Genomic DNA, 27,894 nt, shown 5'->3' with positions numbered 1-27,894 from the left:
ATAACTGCTTACAAAGAATATACACCAAATTACAATTAATTATCAATATTGATTAGTACGCACAGTGATAGATATCAACCCGGGTTGTAATGTTGACAGAAACCCCTAGTTTTAGCTTTTTTTTAGAAAGTTTGATGAAACAAAATATCGGTACAAGAATAAAGGTCGACAGCGGAACCCGGAAGTAGGGCGGGACCTCGGCTCTTTATAAACATGGCCGTTAAGTCCTTCTCAGCACCAGGTATTACGTTTGGCTGAATTTGTTTAACTTTCAGGAAGTCACTGAGGGGGAAACTAAGACAGTAACAGGTGGAAAGACAATGTAGTCACACAACGAACGTCTTTGTATTATATAATAGTTTTTTATATATGCGTGAGCACGACATCGATACACTTCATGTAGGACTTTATTTCAGCTAGCCAGACAAGCTAACGCCGACGACTCAACCTTAACTTCTGTCAACTTTTTCAGCCAGCTACTTGACTGCTTATCGAAATGGAGGAGTCCCGTCGCTGGCCCAGACTCTCTCGATGAATATTTAACAGACGTGTTGGATGTACTCAGCTAATGGTTGACCTAAACTTTATTGGAGGCGCCTTTTAGGTTGTTTTTTTTTGTTTTTCCCCCACTTGCTTGTTCAGGACTGAAAGGGCGGAAATAAACAATGTTTTCTGGCAAACCCATAAAACCGACCTTCAAGTGCTATCTTCCACCTGTACAGGTATGTTTTTAACTTTGTCCAAATGCAATATGGTCTACTTTTCACTGTGGATGAAGACGATACAGTGTTAAATATATTTTTCGATGCTGAAGTTGTGACTGGGTTGATGCGGAAGGAAGCTTGATATTTGACGTATGGTTAAGATGGAAAGTAAAGATAGTCAAAGTATGAATGCTGGCCTTTTTTTTTCTCCCTTTGCTGTTTTCTTGTTTGAACTCACCGATTATGAAGTTTTGATATTCATAGATTCAAAAAGTGCTGAGACATTAAACAAGGCTGCACTTTGCGTCTTTACAGATACTGTAAAGTAACATGTCAGTGGAACAAGGTTGCCCCCCTCTGTTCCTGTTAGATTTGAAGAACTGAAACCTGTATGATGAATCAGGTTCCACTTTGAAAAGGAGAAGAATTACTGAACTATAAGATGACTTTCTCTACGCAGTATTTACCTTACTTTGGCTTACAGTGTTAAGAATCTGGAAAAAACAACCCACAAAAATATCTGTGTTTGTCAGGGCAAGGTCAGGGCCAGTTTTAAGTCAGTAGATTAACTTAAGTCATCATCATACTTGCATTAACTTGCCCTGATTGTGGTAATTGCTAAAAAAAAAAAAGTAAACTGAGAACAGCATTATTTTGGGTGACCCATATAAAGTATTTAGCTAGGCGTGTTGCCATGCTAGAATTAAATGCAAAACACATGCCGCTATGATAACACATTTATAAGGGAGTATCAAAGATGCACTCGATAAACAGGTCTGAACAGTGGACAGTACATTAATCCGACTGTGACCCTGCTCAGTGGCATTACCTCACTCACTTTTCTTAACAAATGGGCATAACATAATGTTTTTTATGATGCAAAACTCCAGCCATTACCTGATACAAAACAAGCTCTGACCTTTTTTGCTTTTGCTTTGTAGTGTATAGTATATTTGGGTAGGCCTCTCTGTGGCTGTGCTGTCTCGTACCACAAAACTTGGACTGAATATCTATCTTTAGCTTTATTTCAAGGATATTTTACTACCACATTTGAAACTTGAGCGACTTAATACGTAATCCTAGGTGTAAAGACTTTGATTGCCATTCCTCGACCCCCTTAAACCCTTTTAAAATGAAAGTCAGCACTTTAACCCCATAGTCATTCATTCACTTGAAATCTGTGTGCTGGAGTAAAGCCAACACTGAAAAACACATGACTGTCCAAATACTTTGAGGCTGTCATTGTATCTGCAGATATCAGCAGCAGCATATGGGTATACACAGTATTAATAGCACAAGTTGACAGCTGTGTATCTTTGGTTTCCTCTAGTTGTTTTGATAGCATGCACCAGGATTATCATACCTTACTGCATGTTGTAACTGTTTATTTTATCAAAAAAAAAATAGATCCTGTAAACTATCTGGATGTTTATTGAGGTATGGTGGTGGGCTTGGTTGGACCTTAGGTGTGTTGGGAATTCCTAATACAAGTCTTTTCCGTGTGTCCCTCCAGCACCTAGAAACCAGTGATATTTTATTCTCAGTTTACTAAACAAGGGCACATTTCATTGGCCTCTCCACCTAATAGTGACACAGTTTTTCCATCTTCTCCATCATTCATTAACCACCTGACACACTAGTGTTTGACTGTTATGTGCCTTGTGCTTTTTCTCCAGACTGATGTGAAGAAAACTATTGAACAGCCTATTAAAAAATTGGAGCCCAAGTTACTACAAGGTAAGTTTTATTTTAACATTATTTCTATAGATGGCAACAAAAGTGAAGAGAAGTGACAACAGGAAAAAGACACACTTTTTTGAATACATTTTTCATCAGGAGCTAGAAAATACAGCTATTTTAGGTATTTTAGATGTAAGAAGAAAGAATATCCTCACTTTTTTAATTGGTTGAGTCAATATTAAGACCATTGGCAAAAACGTTTTTTACCTGTAAATTTAACAATCAGCTCCACTTTATTTGAACTATTAAAGTGCAGTTGCTGTGAAGGGTATTTAAGTTGTTTTCTTTTTTGTATTATTGCAACGAGAGTGCATCCTCTTATGAGGACTTAGAAACATTTCTCTGCTGTCAATATGTGCAAGAGCAGTTTCAGCATAGTTCCTGTCTGGCCCCATGGTGTTTACACCTTAACGAAATAGGAAGTTATCTTTTTACAGGAAGCAACAACCTTCAAGCTCTACCATTGAAGTGTGATATATTAAAGTATCTCGAGATGTGCTAATAAATGCTTACTTTCCTATAATGGCACTGAAGTTTTAAGTAAGGCAGATTCATTAAATTCCTCCTCCTGAAGCAAAAACTTGGGTGTGGGAGGAGCCGTTGACTAATCAGGCTCCTGTGATTTATAGTCTGTCAATTATTTGGAGTGAAAATGGTTACGTCCTCCAATTTTAAGTAAGCCCCCTGCTTGTTTGTATGCTTCATTAAATATAGAGAACATTATATTGTACATTGTCATGGGATTGAATTCCTTTGTTTCCCACTGGAAATTAAAGTTTGACATGTAGAACTACTTTTTGTTTCTGTCAGACTTGCATGTAATTCTCGCAGCATTATTGGGAAACTTCTGAGATGTTTCTGACACATACTTTTCTACCCCAAAGCTTCATACTGAATTAGATTATAAGACAAGTTGGAGAGTCACTGTCTTGACAAGTAACCACTATCTTCTTTACGTTGCCTCTGTTATCCTGACTATTTGTGTTTATTTCTTGAATGGTAGCTATAGACCACAGGTTTGCCCTTAATACAAATGTTTTTTCCTCTTTTCCCATTTGTCACCAGGGGAGATTGTAGTTAATGAGGTGAACTTTGTGAAGAAATGCATCAGTGCTGAAAGCAGCCAGGATGACCTTTGGGGGAAGTTGATATGCACCAACTTTAAGGTCTCCTTCATCCCTCAAGATGCCCCAACAAAGCAGGTATTGTATCTGTCAAGACTGACTCTACAGCAATAAAACTGCGCTGTTTAAAAAAAAAAAAGTTATAGTTAGCCACTCTTAGTAGTATATAACAATGATAATGTCATTATGATAATAATAATAACAATTATAATAAAATAATAAAGAAGAAGGTGATACAACTGTTTAATTTTCTTATACCATAGTCTATTTGTAAGCTAAGCTATTTCTCTGAATTGTTTACTATGCTGCTGTAGTAAACTGCTTGTTTACTATACAGCTTTTGTTCACCACCAACGTTTCATTTTTTAATTGACACAGGTGCATAATGTATGCTGCTCATATAAAGTGCAAAAACACTGAATGGTGTAGGCCAACACATCCACTTTTCACAACACTGATTTTCATTCTGTTTAAGATGCCCTCTTTTTGATGATCTGAATGGATTATTATTCATTTATATTGATGGCGGGCACATTGTCATTGTCTTTTGATGAACTTCTCTGTTTGTGCTTTAAAAACAATGTAGAGACCAGACAGGAACTTTCAGAACTATCTTCTGCTTTTTCTGTTTCTAGGATTTGTCAATCTCACTAGGAAATACTTTTACAGCTATGAAATCAGATGTGACTCTCTCAGTAGAAGCAGTGTCAGTCACTGTGAATGAGATTGATAAAGAAAAGATTTTTATACTTGAGAAGTTGCCTGCTTGTGAAAGTTCAGTCTCTGTCCTTGTGGCCCCGTCTTTCCTGCTGCTGGCCAAGGAAACATGACATGCTTGCAAGCAAGCGTGTTTAAGGTCACACCATACTGATGGCAGCCGACTGCCAATTAGTTTGAACTGTTCGCATTCAGTAGGCATGTACAGTGGGGCTGAAGTGCAGGAAGGCAGGATGAAGCTATTTGGCAAAGCCCAGAGCTGTCTGTGCAAAACTGGTTAACTGTTCTTGGGAGGAATGAACGCACCACATGCGTGAGTGCTTTTGTAAGACTCCGCCATGGCTCACCAAAATATTGCCCGCTATTTCTCAAAATCCATCGCATGACAAACTGTCATCTTTACTGGTGTTTAGCCAGGAAGACCATACACCAGCATGATTTAGCAAAGAGCGGAGGGAGAGAGAGGCGGAGAGGTAAAGAGGTTAGACTGATAAATCCGATAAATAGATTACAGGTGATACGTTGATAGCTAATTGCTCAAGGCGACGCAGTGAGGAGCTGGCTTAGACTCTTGTAGGTGGCCTGAGCAGGAGCAGAGTAGTTTTGTTGCTCTTGATTGGGTGGGACATGCGTGTATTTTTTATTAATGGTTTGAAATGTATTATGTAATAAATCTCAAAACTATCCCCGCCCGGGTTTACTGTTTTGATGCAGATATGTAAGTATTAAAGAAAACACAAAAATGATCAGGAATAGGAATGTCTGCGGTATTAGAGATACATATTGTAATAATAAGTCTTACCTATTCCTGTGGCAGTAGGAGGCCCTCTGCTCATGTTGCACAAGAGAGATGACAAGTTATCTAAAATGTCCATAGCATTTGTATTTGCAGCGTTGTTGACATGAAAGTCAGAATAGCTATTTAAAGTGATCCTTTCATATTTTGTGTCAACACCTCAATGGAGTGAGGGGATGGGAGCAGAGAAAAATGTTTTTTTTTTGCTGACTTTGAGTACTTTAAAAAGACTTGAGTGCCTCTGACTGGGGTTGGAGGTGTCACTGGTGCCGACATGGGCAACAACATTTCTGATTTTAGAATGTTTATTCAGCAGTAATGGGATCTGCTGAACCATGCCCAAAACCTTTTGTCCTGTGGAATCTAATATAGTCTAAATGTGGAATCAACAATAATGAATAAAGCAGGATGAGAGGAGTTGAAGGTAGCTGAATTGTCAAAACCTGTTTTTAACTTCTTCATACAGTTCTAAAAGATGTTTTCAGTAATGTGAGCCTGAATCAAAGAATAGGCTCACATGACTTAATTTTCAGTTTTATGCTTGTTAAATCTTTTACTGCCACCAGTATAACGCTGAATAGCTCACATACTGGTATTTCCACATCCTTGTTTTTATGTACTGTGCATCTGGCAAGGAGGAAGGAAAACGTGTACTTTCCTGCGCTACATTGTCACTGATATCGCACAAGAAGTGAGAGAGCAGACGTCATTTCCAGCTATGTGGCAGTCTGTTGCCACAATAACAAAATGGGACTTGATTGTTGCACAGTGTCAGTGGCCAATCCACCCACCAGTAAATAAGGAAATGTTTCAGTGAATTCTGGATGTCATAGTAACAATGAGGTGTCAGTTATGTATTTTTTTGTTTTCCTCTTCCCACAGAAATCCAAGCTGTCCCACCTTCTGCTGGGAGAGCACGACATCCCCCTCACCTGCCTGGAGCAAGTAGTAACAGGTACATCTGCTTCCAACATTTGGAACATAAAACTTGTGGCAAGTCTCTTTTTCTGTGAAATGATTCGTCATGTTTTTTATTCACATGGCATTTATTTTCTTCTAGATGTGAAAATACTGTTACAAGAGCCCTAACTAAAGTTAATTTCCTTAATATGTTAAAAATTGAAGAAAGCTAATACACATTTTAGCCTGTACTTCATAGTATTCGGAAGCTGTTAAATCTTTTACTCTTTGTAATGCATCTACATTGAATGACTGGTAAATAACACTTAGCAAGATACAACTAGCATCCTAGGTTATCATTTTTATGAATTGATCTCTACATCATAGACAAAGCTAGACCAGAACCCCTTCCATATTTGACAGCTGGGATGATTGGGATCCTCTTGTTATTCTGTCCTGATCAGCAGTCTGATCACAAGTGATGTCACAGCTAAACCAGTGATTAGTGGCGGTGCAGCAAGGCAGGGATTAGTCTTGTTTATATATCACATTGCTGTTGATGGCTGACACTGCAAGGGGAACTGCCCAGAGGAAGGTTTGTTGTGTTACAGTGATGAAGCATGAGGCTTAGATTAAGCCAGCTTGTTTTTGACCTTTTTGAACTAAACCTCTAAAGACAACATCATCACTGTAGGATGATTCAACGCCCTGTTTACTGCAGGAAGTAAAACATCCTCTGTAACATATGTTTAGTATTTTTATACAAACATGATGTATTGAAAATAAAGACAATTACTATTTGGAAGAGCAGAGAAAAAAGCTGGTTAAAAGTTTTTTGAATAGTCAAGTGGTTCATATTTATATCAGTTGTGTTGAAGGGGAGATGCTTCAAAACTTGCCTCCGTAAGCATTGACATCAATGTGATTGTTGGTTTTTCTAGTTACATTTTGTGTTTATTCTTCTCAGTTAATGATACAAAGGGGAAGAAGAAAGTATTGGGGTCAAACCAAAAGCTGAAGTTCAACCCTACGGAACTCATCCTGTACTGTAAAGACCTGCGCATCATTAGGTTCTGCTTTGATGAGGCTGGACCTGAGAGCGCCAAAAAGGTGAGTAAAACCACATTTTAATAATTGATGGCACTTGTTAAAGTACAGAAAATACCAAAAGAAAAAAAGGTATACAAATTAGCGTTAAAATATTAGATTGATACTGCTTAATAAATAACAATAAATGACAAACTGAATTACAAAAAGATGAAACACAATGTGACTTTAACCTGTCTATTAATACCATAGCTGGAATGACTAATAGCTCAGTATCAACCATTCCCTTTGCCTTGGCTCCCCTGACCATTTCACCGTTTCTGCTGGCCAAACGTTCCCTTTAAACCTTCCCTTCACTCTGCGAGATCCCCATGCACACACTCAGTTTCAGTGCTTTAACCCCTTTCCTCAGTGACAAGGATATTTTTATCATACCCGCTTTGGTCTGAAACTGTTATCACTCTCCATCCACATAGAAATGACAAACTTTTCAGTGGCCAGTAGTTGAACATTGAATAGAAGACACTGAGAACAATGCGTATTCATGGCGAAGAATGATCCTGATTGTAGGAACAACTGGCAGCTGACTCTGACTCATCTCCTGCACTTAAAGATTGGATGGGCTGATGTTTTTTTTCTTCATAAAAAGAGCTCAGTTGATAGATCTGTAAATCAGTTGCATTATTAGTACATAGTGATAAAATGTCTTGATATGTTGTGGGTTACCAGTGGTGTTTTTAGAAGATAGTTGAACACAAGTGAAAAGGACATCTTAATAGTTCAGACACAGTGACTAACAATAGAGATGCAATCAATTCATTAAGTGAAGACTTTGAACATTGCAGGGATTACAACCACTTAAATGTAGTGTAACCCAAAAGAACAGACAAAACATTTATTTTCTGTTAGATTAAATGAGTCGGGGGCACTGGTGGACAAGTGGTTGGTTTGTACGGAGGCTTTTCCATATAGACTTAGTTTTACAAAGTCTTTACAGTCCTTTGGGGACATATTTAGCAGATACACCTATGACAGACAACCTGTCAGACCCAGACCCTGAAAACATGTGACTGCTTGATAAGTATACTTGTGAATTATTTACGCAGAGGTCTAGAGGAGCTCTCTGCTCCCTGCAGCTTCACTACATCACCCATAAGCAAAATGCAGCTGTGAATCTCTTTACAGTGTGCCAATGAAATGTACGAGAATGTCCGTGTACCCAGTTAAATGTCTGATCTCTAACCATGTCATCTGGGAACAATTTTTGTGTAGGTTTATGGAGCTCCAGAGCACATACCTGCAGCACATACTGTATGTCTTCCAGCATTGCATTATGGTACTTGATTGGAAATAGTATTTTTACTCTTATTTAATAAGCTAAAAATGTAGGTTTCATCTTATTGTATGGAATGAGTCTGCCCTTCCTCGCTCCTTGTGAGTTTATTTATGGACACCATGTATGTAATTACTGTGTGAAGGGGCTCAGTTCTTTTTACTTTGTGACATATGGAATTAAGTCACTCTATAATAGCTCATTTTGCCATAGGAAATTACAGAGTTGGGAGCAGCCTTGCCTCCACACTACACACTTTTTCTGTGTCCTCTCATGCTATTCACAGCTTAACTACTGAATGGACTGCTTTGTGTGACTCCACTGTGGAGCCACAGGCAGATCCAGTCCCGACAACCCAGAGCAAGAGGCTGTCAGTTAAACATTTGCTTTCCAAGGTTTCACTTGTTCTAGTGTTTGTATGGTTTAAGGACGTTCCTCAGTATATCATAGCAATCTAATGTTAACTCTTTTCCACCAACCAAAACACTTGTTCAAGCTCTGGTCTGCTGCTTGGGTCTGTTTGTGGTTTGTTCCCCTTGCAGACCTTGTAAGAGCTGGTTTGCACAAAACCGCAAAGACGGACTCAATTTTTTCTTTAAAACATGTTGCTTTAAGAGCTAGCATCGTCCTGAAATCACAAAATGAGCAACACAATTGTGCTATAATGCTTTGGACAGCAATTAACTTAAGATAATCTCCAACTGACCAGCAACTGTATCTGTAAAAAGGGAGTGCCAGATTTGGGAAGGTGAATGAAGAGGAAACTTAATGTACCTTGATAACATTAAATTGATTCCAACAATCAGCTGTATTTTAACCTATTCTATTCTAGGTTTGCCTTGCTATTGCCCACTACTCCCATCCAGCTGACCTTCATTTGCTCTTTGGCTTTGAATATCAAGGACGGAGATATCATGAAACTAAAGGTATGCAAAAAGGTTGCTTCATTTCTTTAACTGCTGCTAAAAGACATGTTTTTTTTTAACTTAATGTTAAACCTTTCTCTTAACCCACATTTATCCATGTTTAATTCTCTGCATCATGCTCAAGAAATAATCCGTACCTGTGCCTGTGTTTCTAGGAGAGCGAGTCAATGGATCCAAACCTCGAGGAGGATTTCAGACCCCAAATTTTGACCGTCCTTCAGACTGGGATCGTGAGATCAAGAGAACAGGAGCATCAGAGTGGAGGGTTTGCTCCATCAACGAGGGCTTTGCCATCTCATCAAGGTTTTCAACTCAAGTTGTTTGTTATAGACAATTTATGATGTGCGTCATTGGAAGAGTGTGTCTGTAGCTCCTTTAATTGGCCTTAGTTTTTACAGGCACTCTGAATTTCACTCTTTATTTTCACTCTGTATGTTTTCGAAAGACAGAATATTTCCAGTGTACGCACATCATGAGTGACCGAAGGAAAAAAGGTTGTGAATTTCTCAGTGTGACAAGTGTTTTTTCTACAGTACGCTATAGTCACCTGAGTTCTTTGCTGAAAGCATTGTGGGTTCTGATTCACATTCTTGTCAATCAGAAAAAAAACTTCAAAGCTGAGGACCCTTAGCTTATATGTTTGGTACAGACACAGCAAAATTGTAAGGCTTAAGGTACACACAATGTTGGCGTATAAGTAACAAACTTTGCCGTCTCATATGAAATGATCAAATTCTAAAGGAGACTAAGTGTTTATTTTCTAGGGTTACACTGTCTTGGAAATTATGGGAAGCATTTTGATGATTTTCTTCATTTAATTTTCCTGTATTTTTAAGTGTGTGTTCTTTTCATTTGTTTTATTTTTAAAACACTACTCTTCTTTCTAGTCTGCCAGAGTACATCGTGGTCCCAGTTTCTCTTGCTGATCAGGATCTGAAAACCTACTCCATATTCCTCCTGGACAGTCGCATTCCTGTGAGTACTTGATCTGGAATTTCTCTGTGGAATAAGTAAATTAATTAACTTCAGTAGGAATACTTTTTGATTCATCCCTTTTTAGTTCAGTTAGTGTTTTGGGTCTATATTAATATTTATTTGCCAATTTAGGGAGCAACAATGCAGTCATTTGTAAACATTGCCTGACATTTCCAAGTAGCATCCAATATAACTGATACCTTTTTAGATGCAAAAAGATAATTTGACTTATTGTTAATCTATTTTTGTAGCATTGGTGTTGGAATCACCCAAATGGAAGCGCTCTGGTCCGCATGGCCAGCATAGGTGATCCAATACAGCAGAAGAAGATTGAACAGAGGTACAGCAAACATCTTAACTTGAGACAGATTTTTTTTGCTGCAGCGGTTAAAGAAAATAAAGTTTTGAGATTTTTATCATTTTACATATTTCTGAAAATGATTCTCAATTAGTTTGTTGATGCAAAACATCTTATTATATAAATAATGTTGCTTAGCGCTGACATGTTGTTCCATCTGTTTTAAGACATTGCTGACACTGCCATCTATATTTATCCTGTGATAGGATTTTCACCGCCATCACAAAAAGCCACCCTCAGCGTAGTGAAGTCATCAGGTCAGATCTAGACAAGTGTCTGCCCAACATCCAGGACATCCAGAGTGCTTTTTTCAGAATCCGGCAGATCTGTGTTATAGGTAAGCATCACATCAACTGGAAACAGAAATATGTAAAGGCTACTGTAAGAACTCAACATCTGTAAGGGATTTCTTGACATACTGCTGTTGTGTATGGTTTTGTAGATGTGTTGGTGTTTAACAATTCTGATTGTGTGCAGATCCTTTTGAAGAGTCTGATGAGAGATGGCTTTCATCTATCGAAAACTCACGATGGCTGGAGCACATCAGGTATGTCAAAACATGACTCTGCACATAAGCTCTCTGTAAACTACGTTAATGTTTAGGTAGTTTGTAAAGAGCACAATTAAAATGTTTTGTTTGCCCTAACAATATGTTTTTCCTTACATTCTATACAAGTTACAAATTATCACTGGTAACAGGTACTGTATAAGTACACCCATCCCATGACAGTAGTGACATGTTTGTGGAAGCATGATAGCTTAAATATCTACGATCAGTTGACACCCAGCAAGTCACTGCTGTTTCTGCTTGCCTGCTTAGTTATAAATAAAGTGCAGAGGTTTTAGCTGGTTATAAAACAGACAGAAATAAATACTGATACATATTTATGAACTACAAAAGCCAACAAGACCATCAGCTAAGAAGCTTCACTATTTCTATCAAAACATTTTTTTTTTAATGCCTGTTATGTTTGCCACGGAGTAGTTGTCAGATGAGGCAATTAGCAACATGCTGCCAGACGCACCCATTGTTAAGTTTACACAGTAAAGATATAGAGTGCTGATAGAATGCAGGATGATATAGAATTTAAAAAAATGATACTTCCAAATATATAGGACAAACTTAAAAGGTAGTAGACCTTAAAAATTAAGTAGACCTTAATAAAAGTCCCACACTTCCAGTAGCTTTGAAAACCATTAAAGTTTGATAATAGATTTTGTATCTAACTGAGAGAGTCAGTTTTTATGGGTAACACAAAAGTAATGGATGCTACTCTATAGAAAATAATGAAACATGTTTTTGAGATAACATTTATTTTCTATTTGTCCGCAGAGCTTTCTTGAAACACTCGGCTGAGATCGTGTACCACCTGGATGGAAAGAATGCTTCGGTCATTCTTCAAGGTGAAACACTCTTTCTACTTTTTTTATCTGTCATAAGCCCTTTTAGTATTTACTATGTCATCCCTTATACTTTCAAGCGGAGTTTGTCAAGCTGTTGTGCATAAGACAAACTTACATAAAAACATTCTGGGCAAATAAGAATCTTTGTCATACATTATAAAACTTTGAATATCATTTTTTCTGAAACAGCTTGTTTAAATTGTACTTGTCTTTTTAAAATCCTGAACAGAGGAAGAAGACAGAGACCTGAACGGTGTGGTGTCCTCCCTGGTGCAGCTCATGTTGGACCCTCATTATCGCAGCATCGTTGGCTTTCAGAGTTTGGTGCAGAAGGAGTGGGTGATGGCTGGCCATCGCTTCTTAGACAGATGTAACCACTTAAAGAAGAATGAGAAAGTGGAGGTATTTTCCTAGACAGTAAATAATCAACTCACAGACTAAACAGAGGTACCAAAGGCACTTATACTTCTTTTTTGTATGTGTTCCTCTTTTCCCTCGCTCAAGTCCCCACTGTTCATGCTGTTCCTGGACTGTGTGTGGCAGATGATGAACCAGTACCCAGCAGCATTTGAGTTCACAGAGACTTATCTGACAGTACTGAGTGACAGCATGTGGATCCCACTCTTCAGTACTTTCCTCTTTAATTCTCCCAAACAGCGCCGCAAGCACTTGATGGTAAGGATCAAATGTTTATGAATTTATTTGGTCAGTTTATTTAATTATTTATTTGTGCTTAAACATTAAACATTAGGTATTAGATATTGTAATCATAAGACAAAACAATATCATGTGTCTGTCCTTGGTCCAAGTTAAGCACTAGTTAAGTTTCTAGGTAAGCATGTGTTACAAAGCACCTTGTTTTTGTGGTATTATTTCATGTAAATCACTATAATTTCCCTCTGCGTGTGTCAGATAATTTAAAGGAAGGAATGCAATGTAAATCACATGCAATACAAAATTTAAGCTCCTGATCAGCAAAGTAGCCACTAAATTTGACACGGCAAATTAAAGTATTTGGGGTTTTAGTTTTTCTGTTTACCTTCACATGATGTTCTATTCCTGGTGTACAATTTTCTGTCTACCACCATGTACAGAGTATTACAGAACAAATCGTATGAGTAACCGTGTGTTTCCTCTGCAGGACTTCACTAAGAATAAAGCCATCCCTCAAGGAGAAGACGAGGCTGTGTACTTCCCTCCTGTTTGGGACTGGTCACAGCAGTTCTCTACCAAAGACCAAACTCTCTTTAACAACCCCATGTATGTGGGGAAAGGAGCTGCCTGTGTGCAGAACGGGGAAGTGAAAACCTTCAGACGCGCAAAGGTACGCATAGGTTTTATGCCTAATGTAATGTTATATTTAACTAATGTACTACCTTGCATGTATTAAACCTCTGTATGTAGTGATATTTTACCAGGTTTTAAAGATTTTCAAAACTCTAGAAAACTTGTAATATTTATATCTTTTATATTCCAATTTTATTTCCCATATTTTCCCTTCACCACTTATGATTATTTGAGGCTGGTCGTTCTAACTATTCTCTGATGTATTTTGCCAAAATAATCACATTTTGTGTTGACGGAGTCAGTTTATGATGACCAATTCATCAAGTCAAAAGATTTTCAGCTGAAGCTGAATTATTTCACAATATAAATGAGTGTTTCTTCTAAAGGGTTAAGTTTCAATTTTTTTTATGATTTGATGAAACATGTTAAGAATGAGAACAAGTTATGTTGCACGCCCATGTACAGAGGCTGTTGTTCTCGTCGTAGCGGCTGTGGGTTTACAAAGTAAAGAAGTTAAAAAAGAATGAGAACAAGTGGGCAAACTATGGTTTTCCAGTCTTGTAGTTTATCTTGTTTAACACCTTGTCCTTCCTCCTGCAGAAATCCTACAGCTCCACATTGCGAGGGCCGTCTGCATCAGTACGTAATGGAGTAAAAGGTGGTGAGGATCCGTTTCCCCGGCGGGGGTCTCTGATGTCAGAGCTGAGGTCTGACTTTTCTCCAATGAAAGACGAAAGCCCATCAGAGCGCTTCTTCAAGGATTGGTTCTCCCGACCAGCTGACCAGCAGGGTGTCCTGATCCCCCTCTTCATGCCCTCACACATGGCTCTCTGGAAGCTTTTCTTCCTACGCTGGGTCCCTGAAGCCTGCATTCCCAAAGGAGGCTCCATCACCGCCTATCACAAGCTCTCCCAGCTAGTGGATGAAATTGAGATACTGCAGAGCCACCTCAGAAGGTATAAGGGACCGAGTCCAGGAGGCACGCCACTCCCCAGCCCAAGTGGGCCCATTTCAGACCAAAGGAGGATGTATTTTAAGGCCAGCTCTCCAAATGACCCCCCTACACCACCAGACTTCCTCACCTCCTCCTTTCCTTTCTCCCCTATGGGAAACCTGTGCCGCCGTGGCATCCACGGGACTCCGATTAGCAAATTTCTGAATGGGGCGAGAATCTGGCTCTCCACAGAGACTCTTGCTAATGATACTATCTGATGGGCTTTAGGGCTGACTTTTCTGAGCTCAGTATAGGCTTGTTTAACAGTTAACCATCTTATTTTCAATGACCCCTTTCTTTAATACCAGGAATGAAAATAAGAAAAAGCTACATTTAATTTAGACTTATTATTGTCTATCATTTATAAGCTAGAATTTGCACCATTGATGCTGCATCAAAATTTGAGGTAATTACTAGACTGAAGTGTTAGAACTAAATCAATCTTGTTTATTACAGGAAATACATTCAGTTAAACTGAAACCCATCTTTCATATTTGCCTGTGAGCTTTTACCGGAAGGTCTCACCTGACTGTGAAGTGTAATAGTTTATTTTTACAAGAGGTGTGTTTTCTTTTTTACTTAGCATAGGCCTTTCTCAAGACAAGCTCAGATACCTGCTGTATGGCTTTTCAAGATTTAATATTGAGTAACTACACTTCATGTTTCAGAGCAATAACTGCAATTTAACGAAGTGTGTGTGTAGCAGTTATATCACTTTGCCCTTTGTCACATTCTTGTTGGTCAGTAAGACTCCCCTACTATAATTTAAGAAAAAAACCTTCCAAATAGTAATGCATATAATTTAAAAAAAAAAAAAAAACTATTTGCAGCAACAATGATGCATTTTAATGAACACTGACTTCAAATATTTCAATGTATTTGTAATTTTGGGTAAATATCTATTTTTAATAACAGAAAGAGGAACAGAAAATAACATTTCTGAACAGTACTTTTTATATGATAAACAAATAGGAACTGGCCTGGTTGAATGTAATGTTTCATTTTCTCTCTTCTTCTTTTTTGCACAAACTTACTGCTATTAGCTCCAAGTGCCCATCTTTTTGGCTGTGTAGGGGTTTCACTGAAAGTAGCAGATAGTTTGATTCAGGGTCTTAATTCTAATGGAGCAGGCAATACTTCATGTGGGAAGTGAAGCTGTGAGGGCTTAAAACTGTGGTAGATACTTCCCTCTCTCTTTTTAGGGGGGGGGTTCATTGAACTTTTTAGAGGCCTTCTGGTAAGGCACTGAGGAGAAACTGTTCAGCTTAATGGTAGCTGAATTGCTGTATAAATAAAAGCAAAGGGACAGATAAGGGCTTTGACTTAAACCAATTTCTAGATTAGCATGTAATGAACTACATTTCTGGCTCTGAGGTTGATGGGTAAATGACAGGTGACACAGTTTCAAAGCAGCACACATGACACATCAGAAATGAATCACTTGGACGGCAAGTTTCATAAGTAGACCAAGTGTGTAATTTGGATTTTTAAAAATAAAATCTCATTAAGCGTCTGTCATCGCCGATACACAGTCCTGACAGGCCTCATGTTTGTGCACAAGGAATGAGATCAAAAGGAAAAAGACAAACTGTATACACTGTTAAACTGCATGCAGCTATGACATCACTTAACATTATATTAGGCAGTATTTATTTATTTTTATTTTATTTTTTGTCAGAGATGTATCGATCAAGCTAAACTTTCAGCGTGCTGCAAAGATTCTGCCATTTGGACACCCTTTAAAAGTACCTGCCTGAGTAGTTCACCTGCTGCTGAACTAGGAAGTGGTTTGAGATGCATCAGGGGAGATGTAACGGTTGTCCAGTGCCTCTTTATAACTGGTATGCAAATTAGCGCTGTTAAAAGTGTCTTAAAATAACAGTTTTGCATTCACTTTGAAGCCCTGCATCATTTTTATTACAAGACCACTGGACAGAGTCAATGCATGTCCTAATACACAGGAGCATCGATCCTGGGATGCCAGAATGATTAGCTTTTTTATGATATGCAGATGAACTCTTGATTCTTTGGCAATAACTAGTTCAGGTGTTTTCTGGTATAGACATTTATAGTGCGAGTGCAGAACCTGCTCTCTCAAATGCTAATAGTTGCACATTTTACTCAATATATATAGAATAGTTTGTTTTAAGGTGGTTGTTGAATATAATTTGGCAAATATTATAAATACTGTATATGCTTGAAGTCTTTCAATTAATATTTTTGAATAATGGTACTAAATATATTTTACCTTTGATTTAGTCTTTGTTTTTTTTTCCTGAGAGATATTTATATGCTTTGAAGTTTCCACTAATGAACAATGTTGCACTCTGCTGAAACTGCATGATGACTGTGATTCCGATGTGACACAGTTTGATCTTTGTTATCAGCAGATGTATTTATTCAGTTATGCAAATGTTCTCTTATAGGGATGCATTTTCTACTGTACATCCCCTGTGCCTTTTTCTGGGAAGATTGACCATTTTTGTAACTATATTCTAAACCTGTTGACATGTATTTTTGCTAGAATTGTTGATTTATCTATTCTTTTAAACCAGTTTAATTCAGAGGTCCTGCACTTAAGCTTCTTTTCCTAACAGAAAATAAGGCTCAGTTGCGTACCATTAACTAATCATTACATTATTTTTCAAATGAATGTTGTGTTCTGGTTTTTATTTCACTGGATTCTGGGAAACAAACACTATCTTGGGACAAGAATCTACGGATTTCATCCTTTAATCTCAATGAGTTTATTTTTAAATGATCAATTATCTCACAACACTTGTTCAATCAGAGAAGAGGACGAAAAAATTCAGTACTGCAAAGTGAAGAAAACAAAATCGTTGTTTTCAAGATCAGCTCACCTGCTGAATAACAATAATCATGTTCACAAAGACCAAAGAAAGACAATAAAGTGTAGGCTATAAAAACAATAACCCCAGGTTCATTGATAACAGCTAACCATGAAAAATGTCTGTACAAAGTGAAGGCAGAAAAATACTCTACATCTTAAAGGTGTGATGACTGGAATCAACAATGTAAAGGTATGCAAGGGGTCTCCTTATTTTTACTGTTCATGTTTTGAGTCAAAAATGACTGACGACACAATTTAACAGCGTCATTCTTTCATGAAATTTCCATTAACTGCTATACAAGTCTGTTACAGCAGGGTGCTGGTATACCTTAATAAATGAATAACACCTGGGCTTTTTCTGCTTTAATAAAAAAAAGTTAGCTTTTTCTTCTTGGAGACTCTGAAGTCCTTAAAGCTGGTCTTTAACATTGTTAAAAATGTTTTACATTTTCATATCCCACGTCTGCATATTTACGATGAACCTCAGAGGCCAAAGACCTCAGGTGTTTTTGACCCTGAGCCCCCCCCCCGCCTATTTGCTTACTTTACCTCTCAAGTACAAAATGAACCCAGTATTACGGTATAACATGATGCATATTGAAGAAGGCTACAGTTAATTATATTGTAACAGAGAAATTGAATCATAAGAAACTGCAAATGTTATTCCCAGTAAACCAGTATAGTAATTAAGACTCCAAATGGGCTCCCTAAAAGCTAAATCTAGCAATAAAACCTTGAGACAAGAGTTACCATTCATGTTTAGAAAAGGCCATGAAGCAGAATATTTACTCAGCCAAATCACTGAATATTAGAAGAAAATTCACAGAAGGTGAAGTTAAAACTTAAAATGATGGATCATATCTACACTTGATTAGGTTCTGAAATAAGTAATCTCATACTGTAGTAGTTGGGAAGGGCCTTCTTTGCAAAAAAATTTAACAAATGTTTTGCATTCAACTCCAGCTCCCCCTACTGTACAGAGATTCACAACTGACCTTTCCTGCATTTAAACAAAGTCCTTGTTCGGTTTGTTTCAGATGAGTTATGATACATTTCTCTATGCTGAAAATATTTCGATTTGAGAGTTTCTGTAAAAAAATATATTATATTTCTATTTGGGCAAATAATACAAAGTGTATCTGTAGTTCTTATTTGTGTGTGTGTGTGTGTGTGTGTGTGTGTGTGTGTGTGTGTGTGTGTGTGTGTGTGTGTAGGTGGGAGATCATTTCTGTATGAAAAGAAAACAGGAAATTGAATAAAAATGGTGACGTCATTGGTGAGCGCCTCTGCTGGCCTTCGAAATGGGCTCGACTCCCTAGCCTTGATTTCTTCAATTGTCCCACTGCATATCAACTTTTAGTACGAAAAAAACCCCTTCGCGATGACATTTGGAGGTACGTCTGCTCAGCGAGTCAAAGCAGGGACATGTTTGACGGGCGTCCTGCACATTGCCCATGTTGGTTTGTAAGCAGACGTGAGCCGAGCTTGAGTTCACTCAGTTCATGTCGCTAGCTGTGTTAGCCCTTCAGCTAACTAGCCGAAACCGCTGGGCTGATACATTACAGCGATGACTAAATGGCCCCATGTGGCATTATCTGTTAGAACTCGTCGTCTTCTTTAAGTGTCAGTGTAAACAGTGTCATTCGGCGTCTTTCCTGTGTTTAGTGGAAAATGATGAGTCTAAGTTGCGAGCTAACTTTGTCGACTAGCTAACAGTGTGACTGGAGGAAAAGTGTTTTTAATCTACATTTATGATGCGGAGGTTTCCTATCTAGTGCTGTTTAAAGGCTCATTCAAGAGAGCATGTGTCTTTGATGTTAAGAGAAACTGGAACACACTCAAGGACTAATTTAAAAAACAAGAGTCTTTTAGTTAAATGTGTTTGTTCACAGTCAAACCAGAGACAGTAACACATTTGTTTGACGACCTCTGTTTGATCACATGTCACTTTGTACCTCAACCTTTGCTCTCAAAGTAGAATTCATTATGATGAGGATCTCAGTTTAGATCATTCTTGTTGTTCGAGTGTTTGTAGGTCCAACTTTGTGTGAGTCGAGTGCATTTATTGTTTTTGCATTTTCTCCTGTCAGGTGTAATGATTCAAGCAGATATACAGTGACTGCGTGATGCTGTCATAACAGGGATTAACATGAAACCAGTTAAAAGGGTAAAAAGGAATAACTCGGATGTTGCAGCGTCGTGTTATCTAATTCAACGATAGTAATCGCTTGATCATTAATGTGATTGGATTTATGCTTCCTGGGATTTTAATTGTAATTATGAATCCTTCCTTCTTTTTTTTTTTTTTTCCCAGGTGAATTTGTAGATGAGGTGAACCAGGTGTTTTTCCAGCTGGTCTGTGTGCAGGCTGACTGGCTTGCAAGCTTCAGTTCCTGTGCAGTACAGTAAAGCTACCCACTTGGTCAGAGGATTGCAATGAAACAAGCTCAGGAGCGCAACCAGGAGTGCCTGCCTCCTAAGAAGAGGGACCTCCCAGGTAGTAACAGCATTGGAGCTGGAGGGGTCGGGGGAGGTGGTACAGCAGGAGGAGGAGGAGGAGGAGGAGGAGGTGGTGGTGGTGGCGGCGGCAGCAGTGGAGGTGGAACTAATGCCGGTGGTGCTGGAGAAGATGAAGTTGGACCTGTCCAAAACTCTGCAGCCAGCAGTGACACTCAGGGAGGGACTGCAGAGTGGCTGCGAGCTCAGCCAGGGCTTCATTACGGAGTAGATAATTCTGAGGGCATAACAGCGGTGTCTGTTGACCAATACAGTATGCTCTACAAAGTGGCACTTCCATCACCTACAAGTCTTCACCCAGTTTTGAGCCACATTTCTCCAGCCTACACCGTACACTCACCTCTCCTGCAGCACCCAGGCCTTTCCTATCCTCCTCTCGGATATGCCCAGATCCCTCATTCCTCTCTCCAGTTTGTTAGTTCCCCTTATGCAGCAGTACCTTACGCTCTCCCCCCTGGCTTTGTCCCGGGGTCATTAATCTCTCCAACAGGCACCATTCCTCAGCCCCACACTGTGTCCCACCTAGTTCCCTATCCATCTGTCATACAAGAAGGTGTTGTTTCCCCACCTCCCCAGGCCCAGGTAGCTGCTCACACATTTGCCAAAGTTGCAGCAACCAGCAGTGTCCCATTAATGCATCCTTCAGAGCAAGCTGCCCAGCAGCACCTCAGCACTGTAGGGGTCCTGTCTGCAACAGAGGTCAGCTCTAGAGGGATGCCAGTCTACTACCACCCTCAGGTGGCCAGGGCTGCCACTGCAACCAGAGAACCCCACGGTGGCCAGCAGGGGAATGAACCAGAGATGAATGGAGGCGATAAAGAGCAGGGAGCCAGGGAGGTTGTTGTTCTAGATCCAGCCTACGCTGCCAGAAATTCACGTCTGCTGCAGGTAGCATTCAGCGCTGCAGCGCAGGAGCACAGCCAAGAAAGAGGCCTGCAGAACAAAAGGCATGAGGGGAGAGTCTCGCCTGGTCAGCGCAGCACTCCAGACAGCGACCTGGAGGTAAGACACATAAACTGCGTCTCTATCCTACTTTTGTTTCCCTGCTAGTCTGATTATCTCTACCATATACTGTATGTTAAGACAGTTAAGTTAACAAATGTCATGCTTAGTTTAATAGCTTGTGTGCGATTAGTTCTTGGCTCTACATGAATACTGTCATACTAGTCTTATGTATTTCAGAGTAATCTACTATTTTATTTTTGTGTTCAACTGGTCCCTTTTCTAGTCATTTCATTTTGTTGCTGTACTAATTTCCAATAATGAAAAAAAACACAACTTATTTTAATCCTCTTCCAGGTGCAGCAGGTCGTTGGTCATTTGGCGTCTTCTAGCCAAAGTGGTAGTGGACTGAGGAAAGAGGTCTCCTTTGCGCCTTTAAACCTCTCTCAGGGTGCCCAGAGAGCAAGAGATGTCCATGGGGAGAACACAGGCGTAATTTCGAGCCGGACTGCGTACACGGCGGGGACTGTGAGTTACAGTGACCCCAGAATGGCAGGTGTCCATGCACAAACAGGACAACCAGGCCATGCTGTCATGATAGCCAATGGGCAACCAGTCCTTATTCCCCTGGAGTATCATCTGCCACATCAGCCACAACTGACACAGCAACACTATCTAGGACAGGCTAATGATGTATCAGTCAGCTATGCCTCCACCACCATGGCCTCCTCTAACCCAAGCTTTAAAACCTCTGATTCTTCAGCCAGAGTGTGCCTCCCTGAAAGGGCGGAGCAGACCCAAGCTCAGCAGCAACCCCCTCAGCAGCAGCCTCTTGTTCAGCCTGCAGCAGATGTAACTCAGGCCTTGGCTTCAAGCCACACTCCTGCCCAGGCTCCCGGCAACCCGTCACATTTTATGAAGGGGGCCATCATCCAGCTGGCCACAGGGGAACTGAAGCGTGTGGAAGACCTGCAGACTCAGGACTTTGTGCGCAGCGCTGAGGTGAGTGGAGGGCTTAAGATTGACTCCAGCATGGTGGTGGACATCCGTGCCAGCCAGCAGAGACCTGGTCTTGTGTCACTTCACTTTACTGTTGGGGAGCAGCAAAGTAAAGTCACTATTGACGTGCCCCCAGAGCACCCTTTCTTCGTGTTTGGGCAGGGCTGGTCCTCCTGCAGCCCTGAACGCACCGCCCAGCTCTACGGCCTGGCCTGCCATCATCTGCAAGTAGGAGATGTTTGCGTGTCCATTACTCTGCAGCAGCAGCAGCAGCAGCTTCAGCAACAGCAGCAGAAACAACCACAGCATCATCATTCACAGCAACAACAACAGAGCCTGCCCAGAACTTTAAGCAAAGCCAACGCCACGTCAGGACCTGGTCACCAGCTCATGGGTCCACCTGCCCCTCAGCAGTCGAGGCCTACGTCGCATTTCAGGCTAGATCGAATCCAACGAGAGAGACAGAGAGAGGGAGACAAAGATGCGGTCGATAGGGAGGATGCCAGACATTTTGGGGTTGTTGGGCACACTGAGCCACCCATCAGACCAAGTAGGACCTCAGCAGAGCATCCAAGGAGCCAGAGCAGTTTCCATTTGCACACAGAGGGCTCTACTTTTGCAGGGGCAGGGATGGCAGCAATGCAGGCTTCACTAGGTGCTTCTCAGAGGCGCTGGTCGTCACCTGCCCTCCAAAGATACAGTATGAAGGGAGACGAAGGGCCACGCCCTCAAATAAGCACCTCCGGCCACACAAGGCCCTCTTTCATCCCCCAGGAGATCAAACTGTCCATAGAGGGGCGCTCTAATGCAGGGAAGTAGCATCACATTTGGTAGCAACTATAGAATGGACTGCCAAGAGTAAGAATGAGTCTAAGGAGAGAAAGAGGAAAAAAACAAAAAGAGTGCGAATGTAGCCTCAGAATGTTTGAGATTTGCACACTGTAAATGTAAAAAAAAAAAAAGAAAACACAAGATCTGTGTCAATCTGGAGAGAAGTTGTGGTTTTCAATTAGCCAAAGGATACAAGGCTGTGCTTTTCCAGCCAGCTGAGGTCTGACAGGGACATGAAGAGCTGAGTAGAAAGTATGTAGCTGTTGAGATCCCTACCATAGTCCTTACACACTGCATTTATCTCAATCCCTCCCTCCTTTGTGGTCACTTACTCATTTCCATGCTAAGAGGTACCCTTTGCATTCAGAAAACTCTGGCTTCCTTTTTGATAGAATTGTCTTTGGATGACCACAAACTCCAAAAAAAAGTGCTTGTAGCACAGCAAAGCTACCAACTCTGCAGATTTTGATGTATATACAAGATTCACAGCCTATGACTTATGTCTCCTCCTTTCCTAAGATCCTGTTTCCTTCAAAAAGCATTTTCCCCCAAAAAAACTGAGTAGAGTTGCTGACCTCAGTTCCTGTGGTGATGCTAACAGTCAGTGTATGTTACATTACGGCTCTTAAGCAAGAGTCTAAAACCTCTTTTGTCAGCAGAGATCCTCTCTCAGTCTGCAAAGAACAGTATCCTCTCTCAGGCCAAGTGTGGCACGCCCCGCTTGTCTTACAATCAAAGATGGTGGAAAATCAATCAATCAGTATGTTCAGCGATCAGTTTGAACTAAAAGAAGAAAAAAAAGATTTCTTTCTTCCCTCTGTTTCGTGCCCTCTGTTTTATGGTGAGGGCCCTTACGTTTGTGCTTATGTGCATAAATGCTGCAGAATGGAAAGTGTTTACAGAAACATTTTACATTCCAGTATCATCCGAGAGAATTTCCATCACTTCATGTAAATCTTAATACTCAATAATTTCCCCTCCTTCCTCCTCACTATACCTCAAAGCTTTCCGACCAGACTGGTGACTATTGATGCAATTTTCAAGAGCATGATTATGGAGGAGGAGGCACTGGCTGGTCATCACCAAAGCCACCTGCGGGAATAAACCAGAGACATATTCCCGTGTCAGATCAATGGCTACAAGCCACTGTAGCCTACTTAGAAGGGATGTGTTTTGTTTGCCTTAGAGAGAAACCCTATGTGCGGGCAGGTCGGTGGCGAAATTTGATGAACTCTTTGCTCAGTTACCAAATGAAAGCAATAGTTGTTTTTACAGCACGCTGCTGTAATCCTCTCCCCCAGGAACCACTCTTTGTGTGGGCCGTTTTATATCTCTTTACATCAGAGGTGTGAGATCCAACCCTCTTTAACCCTGTCTTTCAAAGATGATGCACTATTTAGATTAATTTCTTTGAATCTTTATTATTTTTACTCAAACAAAACCCACATTCAACAAAATTGTCAGGAAATAGCTGAAGCTGAATATTCTTCTTTTAAATTCTGCATCTCACTGATGACATTTACTCAAGTGCAACTAGAAGAAAGGCTGGACTACATTGCGGTCATTATCAGTTTATTTTATGTTCTGTCCTTGGCTTGTGTGCTTGGATCTGCTGTATGCAGGGAGTCTTTTGATTGTTTTGTGTTGCACAGAAAATGTCACTCATTGACTTCACACTGACCTTGTTTATAAGAATCGCAGTACAGTAGATTTAGATTTTTTTTAATGAAGGGAAAATGTTTGAAGTATTGTTTTGAGTATTTTGTGATTAGAGAGAGAGAGAAAATGACCTGCATTTTTTAACTCTGTTTACAAATTAGCCAAGTTGAATGCTGCAGTTTCCTCCTCTTGACACATGTTAATCCCTGACAACTTAAATCCAAAAAATCAGAAAGGGTAAAACTTAAAATAAGTGCAATTAGACCATACATAGAATCATTTCGAGGTTTATAATCAGATAGCATTCCTCACACAAACATTCCCATTAGAAAGTGTACATCAAACAGTACCAGTTTTCTTTCTTGCTTTTCTTTTTTTTTTTTTTACTGTCATGATCTTTGGACTGACCTCTGGGAAAAAAACATTTGATCATTTCATGAATTGCCTGATGTATTACCTTTCATTGGATGTACTCAGAAAGCTACTTGCATGGTTGTTAACTTACTATGTGACGGATGTGTTAATGTTGTACCCCAGCACTATGATGTGTCCTTCCTGTAGAGCCTTTGTCCCTTCTGTTTTCACTTGATGTACAGGCAGACGCTCTGACAGCAGGCAGATGGGCCTACCAGACTCTCCTCCTCTGGTACTGTCATTACTAGAAGCTTTAAAGGGGAGATTGACATTTGTTCAAGTCTTTCTTTAAAACAGTCCTCACCATCCCCCGTCAAGAATTATTCAAGGTAATCATTTCTCATCCTTGGAACAGTAGCCTCACAAAGATTTCTGTTCTGATGCAAATCTAATGAAAAAGATCGTGGGACGAAATCTAAAGCCATCTTTCTGTGCAATAACGTTATCCATGCTAATATGAGGCTTCAATCCAATCAAACGAGTGTCTCGCAAAGTTGCAGTTTTTTCTGTTGCACACAATTGACTTTTGAAGTAACTGTTGAATTATTATTTTCATTTGTCCTCCATTATTATTACTACCTTATTGATATTAGTATCAATTACAAAGATATTGAAAGAATTGAAACTTTTTTTATTGTTGGAAAAATCATTTCACAATTTATCATTATAATTGTAAGATGTTAAATTTGCTTTTCTACATTAAGATTCAGTACTGTAGATCAGCGAATCCACATGTTGTGTCCCCAGTTGTATCAGTACGAGCTTTCTGGCCAGGCATGTGTGCACATACAACTCATTTGACTGTGCAAATGATGCAAACGTGGCATGGATACAGTGAATGATTATGAATAGTTACAACTTGTGAAACAAGTTTGTATGGTGTTAAGATAGACTTGGAAAAACTGTCAATCTATCCTTTAAAATGCTTTGTAATGAGTTATACATCTTTGTTCACACGAGAACACATCTTGACATCACAAAGTTCACCACACTGCATTTGTTTTCATGCTTTAAGCAATAGACATAACCCTGAAAACATTTCATTTAGTCTCTGTGTTTTCTATGCAGTAAACTCACAGTATTGTAACTTCTTTGTCTTAAGTACGGCTCCAGGGGCAGGTTGGCTGATGCAGCCATTTTTTTTCCCACTGATGTCTGGTTAAAGGATTATTCTAAATAGGAATACACACCAGTATTTTATTTTGTGGAGTAGTTTTGCTTCTTGTATATTTCGCTTGGTTGTCTCAATCTTCCTACTTAAAGCCCCCTGCAGAGTCTCAGATCGGTAAACTTTGACTGTCTCTTTTGGTGCCACACAGTCGGAGCCATATCACTCAAGACTGCTGTTAATCAGATTTTTGTGTGTTGTTTTGGCACTGTTGCCTCGACACTTCAGCATTTTCTTTTAGGTCAACATGCATTTGGGCTTTAAATGGTGCATGCAGTGCCACCTGTGAATTTACCTCCTGTTCATTCTCACAGCAAAGACCAACCTGCTCTACCATGAGCCTGTTCGTTTCGGCCCTCTGCTCTGAGCAGTGTGTGCCGCCATGTTTAACAGGAAAAAAAAACACAAAGATGTCACATGACACACATCCTCTTCACATTACTGAGTCTGTTGCTGTAAGTAATTGCACTAAAAGCCCTCTTTCACAGTGTTTTTATTGGATTTGATGAAAGCTGTAGGTATATTGAAGAGTTTCAAACTGTTAGAGCACACAGAATCATGGAGGAATTGCAGGTTGTGTGTTTCTGTAGATAAATGTTTTTTTTTTTTTTTGTATAGATAGCTTTGATAACGCATGTTGATAATGCCTTAAATTCTGCTTTGTACAGTGTGTGAAATAATGGAATAATGCTTCTAGTAGATTTGGTGTTCCCTTTTCAGGCTGTGTACAAAAGCAAATCAGAAATGTTAAGCCGTGACATCCACTTTGTCTTTTTGTTTCCTTTTTGTCATGATCTATACAGTTACATTTTTAATATGTTTTTTCTGCTCACACTTACCTTTTTTAATTACCTTTCACTGTTTTTTTGTTTTGTTTTTTTAATGTGCGGAAGTGAAGTAAATGGAAGCTTTTCTCTGCACTTTTTACAAAACGATGCCAAGAGTGTCTGCAATGGAGGGCAGTCCATTAAGTCCCCATATAGACAGCCAGACATGCACACATCTGTTGTTTTATAGTTGCACACGATCAGTAGGTTTTTTTTCTATATATATCTTTCATTAATGGATTGTGTTTGGTGTCTTGTGCTTTGACCAACAGTCTCTGGACAAGAGAAAATGGGTTTGAATAAATGGAGGCAGAAAAGCTGCATAAATCAGATAGCTTTCCATTGATGGTAATGTACTGGTTTTGTTTAGTTTTGTGATGTTGACAGTGGGATTTCTTTTTTTGTTTTAATCTTTGTGTGAACAACTTCCTATAGTTTGATCCAATATTGAACTGCAAAGGTGAATTGAGGACGGTGTTGGTGTCGCTGATGTCATATGAATTCAGGAGAATGAGAACGGTTTCAAGTTTTAAAGAAGTCTGTATTTTCAGATTTGATGATGTACATTTTTTTTTCGGCACAAGGTGACACTGCTTTACATGTGACATGTTAACTATTCTAAAAACGAAACAGAAAACAGTGTCTTTTCTTAAACATGCCTAAATCTGCAAAATATATGCAATGATGTAAATGTAACATTCAATCCTCAAGTATAATCCAGGTTGTATGAACTTTGTATAGTGAGTTTTAATATTGTACGGCCGTACCAATATGTATTGATCTTTATCTGAAGCCTTAGAGTTGTTGACCGAAAGTGCTCCCTTAGAATACCCTACACCTACCTGACTTTAACAAAGCATTAATATCTCTATTTTGTTGCATTCTTATTTGTACCGTTTTGAATAAAATAGATTTGTACTGTATATTTGTACCTCTCTGTGAACTACTTAGGGCGGTCTTTGTTTTTTTTGTTTTGTTTCGCTGTTTTAATTTCTATGTACTTTAAGGACACAAAGATATTGTATTTTTATTGTTACAGCTAACTTGGAGACATTGCATTTATCATGTTTGTTAAGTAAACACAATATAATATATATATACAAATATAAATATAAACTATTATCCAACCTGTGTCTTGTGTTTCTTTAGTTGCAGTTGTCTTATTTTATGTTGAATCTTAAATGTATTAAGTGGAAGTTGGTGCTGGAAGAGTTAATGAGATCCTTTAGCCGCTTTACATGTCATTGTGAATTTCACATTAGAAATATCATAAGCCATATGTCTACACTTTACGCACCTACAGTATTATTAGAACTCATAAAGTTGCTAAATCGGTCATGTCAGAAAACGTTTCGGTTAAGAGAGATGGGTGTTCAAACTA

At 39.4% G+C, this 27,894-nt stretch overlaps 2 protein-coding genes across 2 annotated transcripts; both read left to right on the top strand.

Moving 5' to 3' along the window:
- The first annotated feature begins 196 nt into the window (after positions 1-196).
- On the top strand, positions 197-16,958 carry mtmr10 (myotubularin related protein 10). Its single transcript, XM_020625600.3, has 16 exons — positions 197-722; positions 2,381-2,441; positions 3,510-3,646; positions 5,964-6,036; positions 6,949-7,091; positions 9,194-9,287; positions 9,443-9,590; positions 10,175-10,262; positions 10,514-10,602; positions 10,827-10,957; positions 11,098-11,167; positions 11,954-12,024; positions 12,254-12,426; positions 12,529-12,699; positions 13,166-13,348; positions 13,912-16,958. The coding sequence occupies exons 1-16, from the start codon at positions 666-668 to the stop codon at positions 14,521-14,523; spliced, it is 2,301 nt and encodes a 766-aa protein (XP_020481256.1). The 5' UTR covers positions 197-665; the 3' UTR covers positions 14,524-16,958.
- Positions 16,959-17,103: 145 nt separating this feature from the next.
- atxn1l (ataxin 1-like) lies at positions 17,104-27,640 on the top strand. The gene is made up of 3 exons (XM_020625811.3): positions 17,104-18,550; positions 19,471-20,675; positions 20,973-27,640. Exons 2-3 carry the CDS (start codon positions 19,593-19,595, stop codon positions 22,431-22,433), a joined length of 2,544 nt encoding a protein of 847 aa, XP_020481467.2. The 5' UTR covers positions 17,104-18,550; positions 19,471-19,592; the 3' UTR covers positions 22,434-27,640.
- The last annotated feature ends 254 nt before the right edge of the window (positions 27,641-27,894 follow it).

This window comes from Labrus bergylta, chromosome 3 (assembly GCF_963930695.1).
Source record: "Labrus bergylta chromosome 3, fLabBer1.1, whole genome shotgun sequence".
Taxonomy (NCBI): domain Eukaryota; kingdom Metazoa; phylum Chordata; class Actinopteri; order Labriformes; family Labridae; genus Labrus; species Labrus bergylta.
This window is presented reverse-complemented; position numbering and strand designations above follow the sequence as displayed.